A 15,892-nucleotide genomic window follows, 5' to 3' on the forward strand; every position below is an offset into this window, starting at 1 on the left:
TAGAAACATAGAAGATAGGAGTAGGTCATTCGACCCTTCGAGCCTGTTCTGCCATTCAACGAGATCATGGCTGATCTTAAAGTTCAGTACCCCGTCCCCGCCTTCTCTCCGTAACCTTTAATACCCTTATACTGAAGAGATATATCTAATTCCCTCTTAAATATATTTAATGAACCTGCCTCTACTGCCCTCTGTGGCCATGAATTCCACAGATTCACCACCCTCTGGGTTAAGAAATTCCTCCTCATCTCGGTCCTAAATGGTTTGCCTATTATCCTCAAACCATGGCCCCGGGTTCTGGATTTTCCCATCATTGGAAACATCCCATCTGCATCCATTCTGTCCAGTCCTGCCAGAATTTTATATGTCTCTATGAGATCCCCTCTCAATCTTCTAAACTCCAGTGAGTACAATCCCAATTTGCGCAATCTTTCCTCATAAGTCATTCCTGCCATTTCAGGTATCAGCCTGGTGAATCGCCTCTGTACTCCCTCCATTGCAAGAACATCCTTCCTTAGATAAGGTGACCAAAACTGCACACAATACTCCAGGTGTGGTCTCACCAAGGCCCTGTACAGCTGCAGTAAGGTATCCTTGTTCCTATACTCAAACCCTCTTGATATGAAGGCCAACATACCATTTGCCTTTTTAACCGCCTGCTCTACCTGCATGCTTGCCTTCAGAGACTGGTGTACAAGTACCCCTAGGTCTCTCTGCACTTCCCCATCTCTTAATCTATTGCCGTACAAATAGTAATCTGCCCTCCGGTTTGTATTAGCAAAGTGGATAACCTCACATTTATCCACATTGTAGTGCATTTGCCATGTATCTGCCCAGTCCCTCAATTTATCCAAATCACACTGGAGCTTCCTGACCCCCTCTTCCGTGCACACAACCCCTCCTAGCTTAGTGTCATCTGCAAATTTGGAGATATTACATCCAATCCCCTCATCCAGATCATTAATGTAAATTGTGAACAGCTGGGGTCCCAGTACAGATCCCTGTGGTACCCCACTGATCATCGCCTGCCACTCATAAAACGAGCCATTTATCCCAACACTCTGTCTTCTACCTGCCAGCCAGTTCTCAATCCACATCAATACTTTGTCTCCAATCCCATGAGCCTTGATTTTGGAAGCCAGTCGTTTATGCAGGACCTTATCGAAGGCCTTTTGGAAGTCCAGGTACACCACATCCACTGGCTCTCCCCCATCTATTTTACCTGTCACCATCTCAAAGAATTCCAATAGATTTGTCAAGCATGATTTACCATGTTGACTCCGTCCGATCCCTTCTCTGCTAGTCATATGCTCCGCTATTACATCCTTAATAATGGATTCCATCATTTTGCCCACTACTGATGTAAGGCTCACCGGTCTATAATTCCCCGCTTTTTCTCTACCCCCCCTTTTTAAATAGTGGGGTAACGTTAGCTACCCTCCAATCCATGGGTACTGATCCTGAGTCTATCGAGTTCTGGAAAATAATTCTTAAAGTATCTGCTATCTGAATGGCCACTTCCTTAAGAACCCTAGGATGTGTATTATCAGGCCCTTGGGATTTATCTGCCTTCAATCCCATCAATTTCCCCAAGACCATGTCCTTAGAGATACTGAAAATGACAAAGGATGTTGGTGTTTGATAATGTGGCATCAAAGACTTGAATCAGTTAAACACAAATCCAGTCGAGGTAGTAGATCCTACAATCATTGCCAAATAATATTTTTTCCCCAATGGATCATCTCATCATCGGAGTTACATTCTTGGTACGCTCAAACAAATTATGTGATGAGAAACAGTTTTTTCCAGATATGCAGGTGAAACTCAGTAGGTCACATAGCGTCCATAGGAAGTGTAAAAACATAATGCTGAGAAACTCAGCAAGTCAAACAGCGTCCTTTATATAGCAAAGATACATCACCACCATTCGGGTTTGAGCCCTTCATCGAGTTGGTGAAAGGCAGTTGACATATTGGGCCTCAGTCATTCGTCAGGAATTAGAAAAACAAGGCGAGGGGAGGAGGGGGGAAAGGGAAAGGAGCACAGGCTAACAGGTAGAAGGTCGATGCAGGTGGGAGGGAGAAGATGTATTCCTTGTTTTACAGCTTATGCTGGAACAATGTGACATTTTTATGACATGGGTCTATTCCAAAGTTCCCCACATGATGACACACATACCAAAATACCCAGCACAAAATTGCAACATTTTGCTGAATTAAACCTTTTTTTCAGGAACAAGCCCATTCATAAATGAAAGAATTCCTGTTTAGGGATTACATATTTTGCTTAGTGGGATGGTAAAAATCAGACAAAGGAGACTTCACTTTAAATTATCCCAGTGTTTTTGATGGACAGCCTCTTTAATCATTGTTTTTACTTGCGTTGAATCCTATGTGTTGTTCTTTCAGGATTGAATGTGCCAGTGACTCGCTCTAGCCAGCTGTCTATAATGATCACACTGGCAACGATAATTTGCTGAACCATCTGTTTTGTCAGCTTTAAATTAGTGATGAGGCTCGAGGCAACTAGCTAGTTCATGTGTGGGTATTTTGCTTATGACCTGATTGACTGGATTTATTGTCACTTGAATTTATGATCAGTTTTGCTGTCTATAATCCAATGTATTAAAGAGAGCTTTGAGGATTTTGTTGCAGAATACCACAGCAATCACTGAGTGTCCGCAGTAAGCAACAGGATGGGATCTGCCCTCCGACATCTGAATTTGACAGTCAGCGGAGACCGTAAGGGGTCTTAGTCTTTTGCAATTGCTGATAAGCTTCATGGAAATTTGAAGATGCAGATACCTGGTTTAAGAATCTCCGCTAGTTATAGAGATGTTTACCATACTTATGTCAAAGCAAAAGTGTTGGTTTGAATGTTTCACATCATTATGCGATGGTATGGCATAGAATGTGACCATTGGCCACCACCTCAGACTTTCACAGTGAGCAGTCCCTTTTCCTTTATCAGCATTAAAAAATATATTTCATTTTAACAATACAGCCCTTTCAGCCCATGAAACTCCTGCTCCCAAATGCATCAATTAATCTACCAATCCCATACATTGTTGGAGGGTGGGAGGAAACCAGAGCCCCCAGAGAAAACCCACACAGGTCATGGGGAGAACATACAAACTCAACAGGCAGCACAGATTCAAACCCAGGTCACTGATCCTGTAATAGCATTATACTAGTGGTCCATGTCTATCTCCCTGCAATTCTTTTCTTTCAAGATTTGTCCAACTCCTCTCCATAAACTACGAGTGAATCTGTAACTACCAAGCAATAATAAAATTTAGATGCATTTGGAAAAAAAAATGCTCAAGAGTCACAGAACGATTAGCATAGTGATTAGCTGCTACAGCAACCAGGGTTCGAATCTAGCGCTGTGTGTAAGGAGTTTGTTTGTTCTCCCTGTGTATGCGTGGGTTTCCTCCAGGTGCACCTGTTTCTTCCTTCAAAACATATCAGGGTTGTAGGTCAATTGGGTGTTATTGGGTGGCACAGGCTTGTGGACCAAAAGTCCCGATTACCGTGCTGTACGTCTAAATTTAATATTATTTTGCAATTAAAATTAGTTTCACGAACTTGTGAGGTGCACTGGCTGTGGTAGATGTTACCGTTAAAATATAAACAACCATTTTGAGAAATATTTTAAAATTCCATTAAGAAATAAAAACTTTGTGAGGGGAAAATGACACTTTTTTGTTAATTAAGGAGCATAATGGTGGAGAACATGGGAAAATCAAATCAGTAAACCATGACAATGGTGAAACCGTCAGAATAGGTTCATCCAGAACAGATCAGATATGATTTATTGCCAAATAATAAAACAGAAATATAATTCCACAAAATTGCCTTTAGCATCAGCATTGCCCAGCGCCATGACAGTCAGGGAGAGAGAGGCAAAAGAAAGTAACCCCCAGAATGACCATGGTTTCACTTCGAGCTCTCCTATAAACCAATGCAGCCGCACAAGACTCCAGTATAGTTCAAACCATGGACAACCTGATCCCAGATCCAATTTCCGTCACAGTGAGGAAGCCTTCAATGTGCAGGGCCCTTCAGGAGCTATCCTTCCCCTCAGCATCCTCTTGAATCCTGATCCCATGAGCCATCCTCCAGCACCCTGCAGCCTGGTGTGAGTGCTTTGTCCTCAAGATGCCAGCAGCCCACAGCCTGTGTGGGTTCCTCAATCACAAATCACCAAAAGCTGTGTTCCTTTCAGCTGCAGAGCCCCTCACTGGTCCACCACCAGGGTCACCATTCTTAGGATCAACCCCTCTGCTTCTTCTCAAAGGGGTATGTTTTCCAAATTAGCGGTGTCCTACGCTGGTTTCTGCTCCCCCAGAGTCTGTAATCCCTTGAGGCTGTTGCTGAACACAGGTGCTGTCATCATGCCCCATGGCTGTAGGATTTTAAATAAAACATCGTCAGCTCCTTTAACAGGCCACTTACAACCTTTGGCAGTAGGACTGAGCAGTAGGATCCCTCATGGGGGAGTGCTTTATCTCTGTTCCCTGCTTTTGATGGATCCACTGCAACTTCCTGCCAATCAGGAGCTGCTAGATTTAACTGCAATGTTAAACTTTCCACATCTAACTTTTTCTGATCAAATGGCCTGAACTTGAAGCATTATTTGTTTCCCTTTCCACAGCTGCTGCCCAACCTGCTGAGTATTCTCAGCTGTTTGGTTTTGTTCCTCACTTTATACATGACCCCTCTGTCAAAGTCCAGAAACCTGTGTACTTTACTAATTGCTTTGCTTTTTGGCTAAACTGAAAAAAACTGGACTATTTTGGATATATTGTTGCTCTGTGTTACTCCTAAGGAATGCATTGTCTTTCACTTTGCTTGTGTCAGTTCTGAACTTCTACTCAGCTATTTCTTGGAGACTATTACCAACTCCTTTGTTTAATACACTCTCGATTTGCAAATATCAAAATTGTTCCTTGTGCCCTGACCTGATGTTAAATAGATAATAAACTCTTCAATCAATAGTCCTGGTACAAAACTTTGAGAATGCTGCTACATCCTTCCTGTTTGGAATACCAGTTAAACAAAGTCTACAGATTCTGGGGTCGAGTGCAATACACACACATGCTGGAGAAACTCAGCAGATCTCGCAGGATCCATAGGAAGTAAAGGATAACCAACGGTTCAGGCCTGGGCCTCTCGCCAGGTATGTAATAGTTTCCTGACGAACGGTCCAGTTCTGAAACCTCTATTGGATGCTGCGTGACCTGTTGAGTTTGTTTTTTTTTAAATATTTTATTTAAAATTCCATATATGCAGTAACCATAGTTAATATAATAATACAGATATCAAAAAACAAATTGATTACATACATGATGGTTTTCACCCCACCTCAAAACCCTTCCCTCCCAACCACCCCCCCTCAAGGAAATGATATACAAACTGAAAAAAATAAAACTTAATAGGTGTAAAAAAGAAAGAAAAAGTAAGAAAAGAGATCTTTGGATTGCAGAGAAAGATGTCATCCAGTACAAGTCATCAGATCTAACATAAACATACAGAGGAGAATCGATATACAGAGGGATATCGCAACAAATTTAATCCCATTATTTGGGTGTATGGGCACCAAATCTGTAAAAACATAGAGTATTTATTAAATTATAAGTGTGCTTTTTTTCTGAAGGAATACAACTTTGAATTTCAGCATGTCACCCTTGGCATAGTAAAAGAGGTATCCGATTTCCAAGTAATTGCAATACATTTCCTTGCTACCGCTAATGCTAATTTAACAAATTCCAGTTGATAAATAAATAGTTTCAATTTAGAACTTGTACCTTCATTATTTCCTAATAAAAATAAATCAGGACTTTGCGGAAAAGCAATTTCTGTAACTTGTTTCAAAAAGTTAGGTAAAGCCGTGCAAAAGGGTCTCACATTGGGACAAGTCCACATTGAATGTATAAAGGATCCTACATCTTCACCACACCTAAAACATTGATCTGATGCATCTGATTTCAATCTATTCAGCTTTTGTGGTGTAAGATGTAATTGATGTAAAAAATTATATTGAACGAATCTATATTTTACATTAATAGCATTAGTCATACAATCCCTACATATGTTTTCCCACATTTGTTCTGTTGAGTTTCTCTTTCAATATTGTGTCTTGCATTTGTAACAGCAGCAATTTGGACTTGTTCTTTGCTTTCCAAGCACTGCTAAGTTTTGTAACCAAGGTGTATCTGCCTTCCATCCCATGCGATTCAATGCAGCTGCAAGCTAAATGTGTGACTTCAGAGAATTCTTTTGAAAGTCCAAATAAATATCATTAATTGCTCCACCCTTCTTCTCTTTGTCGCGTCATCAAAAGTACTCCAAATCGTATCAAGAACAAAGTAAATCATGGTTGAGAGTAAACTTGACAGCCCCCAGAACCTGCTCCGCCATTCAGTGAGATCAGGGCAGAGTCCCTTCCTCAGGTCCATTTCCCTGCCCTTTCAAACTTCCCCTTGATTACCTGGGTCTCTAACTTGCTTTGAACTAATTTCTTAGAAAGATTCCCTTTGAACTTCTGGTTGCCTATATCATTATTGAATATAGATTATAAAATTATAGCAAAAACATTGGCCAATAGGTTGGCGAAACATCTGCTGAAATTAACAAACCTGGATCAGGCTGGATTTGTTCAAAAGAGGCAATCAGCTGATAATGTAGCCAGATTTCTCAGTATAATAAACCTGGCACAGTTGGGGGAGGACCTGGAAGTGGCTGTATCCTTGGATGTGGAGAAGGCCTTTGATAGATTAAAATGGGATTTTCTGTTTAAGACGTTGGAGGAATTTGGACTGGATCAAACATTTATCAATTGGGTAAGGACATTGTATTATAAGCCCAGGCTAAAATCATCACAAACGGGCAGATTTCTCCAGTCTTCCTATTAAGTAGATCTAGTAGGTAGGGCGGCCCAGTGTCCCCAGCTCTGTTCATACTAGCTATTGAACTGCTGACTGAAACCATTTGGTAGGATCCAGACATAAAGGGGTCAAGGTGGCACAGGTGGAACACAAAAATCAACCTGCTTGGTGTATTTGATTGAACCTGGGGGTCATTGGCCAGACTGAGGACCATACTAGAGAATTATGGGATGGTCTCTAGGTATAAGATGAAACTGGATAAAAGCGAAATCATATCTTTGTCGAAAGGGGATTATAGACCCCATCAATGGGAAAGGCCATTCATGTGGCCGCAGGAAGGCATTAAATAGCTAGGGATAAGAGTGGATGAAGGCCTACGCAATATAAATAAATTAAATTATCCCCCTTTGCTCTGGAAGATTGGAGGATAACCTGGATTGATGGAAAACTCTGCCCATAACGTTGGTGGGAAAAGTTAACTGTGTAAAAAGGAAGGTAATGCCAAGTCTACAATATCTTTTTCAAATATTTCCCATTTTGTTGCCCCAGTGCTACTTTAAAATGTTCAATGGATGTGTCAGAAAGTTTTTGTGGAATGGTAAGGTGTTTTAGAGTCGCCACGGAAAAGTTGACTTGGAAATATAAATTGGGAGGCTTAAAATTGCCAGATTTAAAAATAAAATACTACTGGGTGTCCCAGGCAAAGTTTTGTGAGGGAGGGGGTCCCCCTTCTTTGGCACAAATTGGGTTAAATGTGGTAGGAGAAAAGATAGCAGGAGAATTTATATACAAATGGGACTCCAAATTCGTTTTTTTTAAAGCTAATCGCATAATAAAACATGTATGGCAAAGAATAAATTGATGTATTGGATTGAGGGTGGGGTTATCTCCAAAAGCATCTTTGGTCCAAAACAATTTAATAGCCATGACTCTGGGCAATAAGATCCTGGACACCTGGTGCCGGAAGGGGATTAGGTGTATTGAGGATTGTTACTATCAAGGGCAGTTCATGTCATTCGAGCAGTTGAGGATTGAATATGAATTATCGAATAGAACATCCTTCTGCTTTCTGCAAGTAAGTGCTTTCCTAAGGGACAAACTGGGACCAACAATGACTCCGCCTGGCTGTAGAAACGTGGAAACTCTAATTTGAGAGGGGATTGTGTGTGTTTATCTCTAGGATGTATTCTTAATCCAAAGTGAAGGTCCAAAGCCGGGCCTACATCGGTCAAGAGAAAAATGGGAGTTGGACGGACATAACAATTGATGAACGATGGTGGGAAGATTTTTGTTTGAATAGCCTGACAGGAATCGTTAATACCAGACACTTGCTGGTGCAATATAATTTCTTGCATCAGTTTAACCTCACACTGACAAAATTACACAAGTCAAATCCCGAAATTTTGGAAATTAGTTTTAGGTGTGGTTTGGAGGTTGGAACTTTTGTCCATTCCACCTAGCTGCGTACAAGGGTGAGATCCTTCTGGGAACACCTGGGGGACATTTTGAAAAAAAATACAAAGGTGGATTTTCCACATGATCTTCTAGGGGATATTGGGGAAGTACAGTTTAGTCTGTCCAAACACCAAATTCGGTTTGTGAAGGTCGCCTTGTCAGTAGCCAGGAAGTGTATAGCGGTTACGTGGAAGTCTGACTCCGAGCTAAATATCGCACGATGGAATATTGAAATACAGTGTTGCATTCCCCTGGAGAAAATCACCTACAATTTACAGAAGCAATATGGCAGATTCATTGAAATGTGGCACAGATGTAATTCACACTCCTCTCCCATCCCCCAAGTAAGAGAAAAGAAACAATCTGTCCCAGTAAGAAAAGGATTAAGAGTATGAAATGGAGAATGTGGCGCAGACGACGTGTGTTTTTTGCCCCTACTTGTTTTTATTTAATATCCAAGGTCCTCTAGCTTTAAGGAGAATTATTGTCTTTGTCGGTATTTAGGTGGTTTTTGTATTTTTATATTTTGGTATTTGTATAATTTAAGGGATAGTGAGGGGAGGGAGGGTGTAAGGAGGGGGAAATAAGGACTCTGTAAATCATATTACATGGAAAGAGAATGTAATATATCACTTATTGGATTTACATGAGTCTTTGGAAAATCAAAAATAGAATATTTTTTAAAAATATCCAACTGTCTTGTCTTTCTGTGAATTGCAGTCTTTGGCCACAACCAAAGAAATGATGTCAAAGGTAACTCAGTCATTGGCTGGTCTGTAACTCCTCACAGTTGTAGATATTGTTATACAGAGCATCCATGGAGACTGGAAAGATGATGATCAGCCTCTTCATTGTGTCTACCCTTTTTCTCTCCAAAAATCCCACTTGGACCGTTTACCTTCTTAGAAGTGCATCCAGCCAAGCAGTTGATATCCTGGTCAACGCAGCATTGTGGGCCCAAAGGCCTACACCTCCTTGATCTCTCCTATCTTCCTTCCCCCTCCCTGACTTTTTGATTCAGTTTTTGGTTCTACCTGACAAAGGCCCCAGCTCCAAAATGTTGGTTACCCTTTACTTCCTATAGATGCTTCATGACCAACTGAGTTTCTCCAACGTGTTTGTGCATTTTACTTGACCCAACAGTTGCAAACTTTAACTTGTACCTTTGCTGTAATTTTAATATCTCACTCAGTACCTTGGTAACTATACCTTTTCTCTGGTATCATAATCAAGGCTTCTGCCTCTACAAAAATCCCCCAAATGAATCCCAATGCTTTTCCAACAACTCACTTCCATTTCCAATAACCAAACATGCCCATTGTATTACCCTTTTTTTTAAACCAACTGTGATCCTTTTAGTTCCTGTTTTGCTTCACTGTTCTTGTGTTTAGCTTTGTGTCATCCAGGGAACACCTGTCAGGAACATCCTTAATCTCTTTCATTTTCCCTTTTGACATGATGCCAAAGCAAACTCTGCTATTGGCTGGTTTGCAGCTGTTGGCAGTTGAGGAGATTGTTGCACTTCACCTTCAGCCAGGCATTCCTCAGTTCCATTCCAAATCTGCACTCTTACCACCAGAGACGAAAGTGTCCCAGTGGTCTTTGATCTCTGGATGAGTCAGCCAATGGGTCACCTTCTCTATTCTGAGGGTGAAGGAGAAGGCATTATTTATGGAATGAAGGCTTGGAATCAGTACTAAATGAGAATGAAATAGCTCATGATCAGAAGCACAGTCTTCCATCAGTCTAGATGAGTGCCTTTTTCCTCAAGACTTGAAAGTGACATCCCTCTTTGTTTAATTAGAGCCTGTGAAAAGTACAGAGGGGAAATTACCAGATGAGTAATCAAGAGGCCTGGACTAATAACCTAGAGACCCAAATTCAAATCCTTCCAAGGTAGCTGTGAAATTTAGATCCCATTAAAAATATGGAAAAACATCAGCACATCTTAATGGTTCTTGGGGTTGTTATTCCTGTTTGTTGTGAGGACCTGTCGGGTTCATTCTTGTTTTTCATGGAGCAACATGCCTTTAGGATTTTCAAAAGGAATATTCAAGTTGCTACTCTGCTTTACTAATGTGGCAGGGTTCCATCGGTCTTCACAGGATGGGCATATGTTAAAGCAGGTGTGTGGAAAAGATGGCCAGCCTGGTAAGGATAGTTTGATTATTCAAAGCACAGGTGAAGTCTGTCTGGGAGTTGGCCGAAGGACCCGAGGGACGATTGATTCGGCTGAACAAATAAGTGACCTTTATCTAATTACTGCTCTGTAACCAGAAGAAAAGTCCATTTAATTCATCGTCTTCACTCAGCCCCAGTGGATTAATCTTTTTTTTTGCTCTTTGTGACTCCAAGCAAAAAATTGCATTAATTTCTTGTGGATTGCTTTAATCTTTTATCAGATCTGCTTTAATAAATTTAAAACTTTGAGTTTAATGCAGTGTTTCCTGTAGTTCATTGCCAACGATAGCCAAACCATCGATCTCCAATAAAGTAGCACCTTTTGGACTTTGGTAGTGCCAGTCTTGCAGATTTTTCAGATGTTTAGATCTTAGTGTTATTGGTATCAAACACCTGTGAGCCACCTGCCGAAACATCTGGATGTCCAAGCCTTCAAACGCTGGATTATTGGGTGTTTCCTGTAAACAAATTGTGCTGGCAAATTATTGAAAACCGAGAAAATATATGTTTTGATAGTACCTTTCACATCTTCAGGATGATCTGAATCTGTTTGCAGCCACTGAATGAATGACTACTGTTGCAGTCTTTATAATTTTTTTTAGTTTTTAAATTTTTAAATGTTAGAGGTACAGCACGGTAACAGGCCATTCAGGCCTACAAGCCTGTGCCATCTAAATTCTCCAATTAATGACAATGTAGAAGGAAACCAGAGCACCTGTCTCATACGATCACATGAAGAACGTATAAACATATTACAGACAGTGCTTCGTTCAAAGCCAGGTCTCTGGTGCAGTAATAGCATTGCACGAACTGTGATGCCCATTGTGTCAGTTCAGGTTACATATGAGAAAGCTGTGGATTTAGTGGGTCACTCAGTGATCTTGTTTTTCAGGTGTGTGCAGCACTTCTGCGGGGCTGTTGCCAATACCTGGCATCTCTTCATCTCTCCAAAAGTATTTTCTCGCACAGGTAATTGCTTTGCTTTAAAAGTTATTTTCTTTATGTGATAAATTCTTGTACTGATTATTTTGTTTGCAAAGGGATAAGAATGAATTGGTTTCTGCAGTTTCCAAATGTGTAATTTCACATCAGTTTACTTGAATGTCTTTCTACTTTAGAATTTTCCATTTTTTCCCCCCTCAATTGAAGCGCGAGTAGTATTTGTGGAAAGTGGGCATATTGAGCATGGAGCTGATGAGGTGACAACAACAGGGCCTTTGATGGTGAACGGCAGATGTCCCCGCGGCCACCCATTTCAATTCCCCATCCCATTCCCTTGCTGACATGTCTGCTCTCCATGGTCTCATGCACTGCCAGACTTGGACACCCGCAAATTGGAGGAACAACGCCTCATCTTCCGTCTGGGCATCCTCCAACTGGATGGCATTAACATCGACTTCTCTGGTTTCCATTAAACACCCCCGCCCCCCAATCTTCACCCCACCTCCTTTCTCGAGTTTGTTCTCCCTCTCCCCTTCTTGCACTCTGTCGCTCTTTTTCTCTGTCTCCTTGCAGAGAGCCAAAATCAATTATATAATTTCCTCATCATATCCAGTTAACACTTTCTGTTTGTTGGTCTGGACTCCTTCCTCTCCCATTCCGCTTTCTCTCCCAGTTTTTATTGAGTTTAGCTTGTACCTTGAAGAAGGGCAAAAGCCTGAAATGTCAGTAATATATCTTTACCACAAAATGGATGCTGCGAGACTGGCTAAGTTCCTCCAGCATTTACTGTGTGTTTTTACTTTGATGGTGAACCCCCAGTGGATTTTTTTTTAAATCTCAGAAAATGCTTTTATTATGTTCCTGCCTGTGATGGTCTAGTCAGGTCACTCGGAGTGGCCCATAGGCACAAAGTCCAAAGTCAACACCTCCGGTTTGCTAAGGAAGATCTGTTCCTAAGTTTCCATTGATTGAATACTTGCTTTCCGGTTGCAGAAGGCTCAAGCATTGGGTGAGGTGAACTGTAACACTGTAGTATAAATTAAGCTAAACATTTTGTGTTCGTCATGTGATTTCAGTGAGAAAAGCAATCCTTAGATAGTAACACAGTTGCCTGCAAAAGCATTTCAGTTCCTTTGTGAAAAATAGGCAGTGCATTTTTCGTAGTTTATGCAAATGATGTGTTAGATTGTGTGTAGAACTGGTGCAGATTAGATTTGAATCATTATTGAAGATATATTGTGTAATATACTTGTTATGCAGACCTTCAGCAAAATCAATGCAGTCATAAATTGCTTTTTATTTTTAAATCAAACCCTTACATATTCCTGACTGATATTTTGGAATCCTTCCCAAGTTAACTAAATTAGTTATTGTCTTTCCAGCAAACTAGTTATTTATCTTGATATTTATCAGGAAATGTTCTTAAAAAGGTAACTGTCCTCCAAATGACAGATAATGAAACTCGTAGAAATGTAAGTCAAGGTATGGTTTTTAAGTTTGTATACTTCTGTCAAAGATTCTAGCCTTGGGCGATGCATGCTGAACCCTCAAACCATTGTCATGGACCAGCTGATCCCTTTGTCCAGTTTTGGAACCAAAAGTACATTTCTTGATGTTAATTTGTTGTTGAGTCCATGTTACATGCAAGATTAAAGTTCTCTTGCATTTCTTCCCCTAGTTTGGCAAAAAGTTAGCATAAAACAAAAAATTTGCTTCATCTTTTCATCCAATGCTAGGCCTGACATCCTGATCATATGCCGCTATTGCATGCCCTTCAAATGGATCTTTTGGCTAAAGCAGATAACACTTCTCTGCCCCACCATTTAATCATGATCTGATTCACTTTTCCACTCAGATTTCAGATTTCTTATCAGAGTACCTACATGACATCACATACAACCCTGAGATTATTTTTCCTGTAGGCAAGGCAGAGTTACCACTTATTGGTGGGGTGGGGGAGGAAGAAATCTGTGCATGACATATACATGTATACAAATAAAGAACTGTAAACCAACTGTGCAATACAGAGACAATTTTTAAAAATCAATGCAGTTCACAAGAGCCCTTAAATGAGTCCCTGATTGTGCTTATTGTTGAGGAGTCTGATGATGGAGGGGTAGCAGCTGTTCCTGAACCTGGTGCTGCGAGTCTTGTGGCACCTATGCCTCTTTCCTGATGGCAGCAGTGAGAAGGTAGATCCTTGATGATTGCTGCTGCTCTCTGATGACAGTGTTCCCTGTAGATGCTCTTAATAGTGGGGAGGGTTTTTTCCTTTGATGTCCTGGGTTGTGTCCACTATCTTTTGGAGGGCTTTACGCTCAGGGGTATTGGTATTCCTATACTAAACCGTGATGCAGTCAGTCAGCACACTTTCCACTACACCTCTGTAGAAATTTGCGAAGGTTTCTGATGTCACACCAAACCTCCGCAAACCCATAGAACATTACAGCACTTAAACAGGCCCTTCAGCCCTTCCAGTGTGTGCCAAATTACTTTCCTGCCTCGTCCTACTGACCTGAACCCAAACTGTTGCCTTCCATACCCCTCCCATCCATATACCTGTACAAATTCTTCTTGTTCTAAAATTGAGCCCGCATTCACCACCTAAGATGGCAGATCTTTCCACATTTCCACCACTCTCTGTGTGAAGAAGTTCCCCTTCATGTTGCCCCTAAACTTTTCCCCTTTCACTCTTAACCCATGTCCTTTAATTTGTATCTCACCTACCTTGATGGAAAAAGCCTAGCTACATTTACTTTGTTTACAACCCTCATAATATTAAATACCTCTATCAAATTTCCCCTCATTCTTCTAAACTCCAGGAAATAAAATCCTAACCTTTTTAAACTTTTCCTGTAACTCAGTTCCTGAAGTCCGGGCAGCATCCTAGTAAATCTCTGCACTCTTTCAATCTTATTGATATCTTTCCAGTAGTTAGGTGACCAAAACTGTGCGCAATACTCCAAATTTGGCTTCACCAATGTCCTGTACAACTTTACCATAACATCCCAACTCCTATACTCAATACGTTGATTTATGAAAGTCAATATGTGAAAAGCTCTCTTTCCAACTCAATCTACCTGTGACACCACTTTCAGGGAATTATTTATCTGTATTCCTAGATCCCTCTCCTCAGTGCCCCACTATTTACCATCTATGTCCTTTCTTGGTTTGTCCTTCCAAAATGCAACATCTTACATTAAATTAAATTCCGAATACCATTTTTCAGCCCATTTTTCCAGCTGGTCTAAATCTTTCAGCAAGCTTTGAAAACCTTCCTCATTGTCTACAAGACCTCTAAACTTTATGTTATCTTGCTAACTTGCTGATCAATTTACCACATTATCATCCAGATCATTGATATAGATGATAAACTACAATGTTGCTAGCAACGATCCCTGAGGAACACTGCTAGTTATAGACCTACAGTCTTAGAAAAATCAGCCACTACTACTCTCTGGCTTCTTTTGCATAGCCAATATCGAATTCACTTTACCACCTCACCATGAATACCAGGTGTCTGAGCCATCCTTACTAACCTCCCATGTGGTGTGATAGTCAACCCACGCAGTTACAACAGAACACACATATAGTAGAACCATGGAGCATACAATCAACTTTATTATATGACACTAGCGGGAGCAAGGGATGTTAAGAAGAGTAGACGGTGTCACCTATTACCTGCACTGAATCTTACTCAGGGAATACAGCAGTATGGCACACCTTTTATGGTTCTTTATGGCGGTGCATTTTTCACAAGTTTCTTACACAGATTGTTTTGAGGTGGATTGTTTCAGTTTCTCATTAGCATCTGCCTTTGTTTTGTTTTTGCCTTAGGTTTGGTCCTTACATATTTAATCAGGCACCTTTATGTTTGAGTAGCCTTGGTTTCAGTCTTAATGTCTAATGCTAATTCTTTATCTCCAGGGTTAATCAAATCTTTATCACACACAAAGCAGATGAAGTTTCCACTAATGTTTGACATTCCTTTGTAATATTTCTGCACCCTTTTATATTAATGGTAATTGTCTGTCTGCAAGGCTAATCAAATCTTTATCAGTCTACATGCAGCAGTGTGTCCTTAATGTTTGTCAGGCCTGGTGACTTTTTCTAAATCTTTTTATATTCCTTCCTTATATCTTTCCATGATAACCACAAAAGGACTGTGGAGGCTACTTGTTGCAACATACTTTTAGAGACAGTATAAAAACAGTACATCTACAAAGATAGCTAGGAGTATAATAAAACTTTTTCCCCCAGTCACTCGTCCACCCATTGCCAAAGCATTGTGCATATTCGCACCAGCCATAATGACCTGCCAATCATTATCAGCTTCACTATGGTTACCAAACAAAGTCGATATGCCAGACATGCAGTTGAGGTCCAAAAGTATGTTCTTTTTCTCTATTCCTTTTCCCCTTTCTT

At 40.7% G+C, this 15,892-nt stretch overlaps 1 protein-coding gene across 8 annotated transcripts in view; it reads left to right on the forward strand.

The window, feature by feature from the left end:
- Positions 1-15,892, forward strand: part of LOC138751311 (F-actin-uncapping protein LRRC16A-like) — a 378,511-nt gene that overhangs the window by 209,142 nt on the left and 153,477 nt on the right. For all 8 annotated transcript variants that reach the window (XM_069913446.1, XM_069913453.1, XM_069913448.1 and 5 more), the window contains one exon: positions 11,418-11,494. In XM_069913446.1, coding sequence (XP_069769547.1) covers positions 11,418-11,494 — 77 coding nt within the window. The remainder of the gene's footprint in view (positions 1-11,417; positions 11,495-15,892) is intronic.

This window comes from Narcine bancroftii, chromosome 1, assembly GCF_036971445.1.
Source record: "Narcine bancroftii isolate sNarBan1 chromosome 1, sNarBan1.hap1, whole genome shotgun sequence".
NCBI lineage: Eukaryota > Metazoa > Chordata > Chondrichthyes > Torpediniformes > Narcinidae > Narcine > Narcine bancroftii.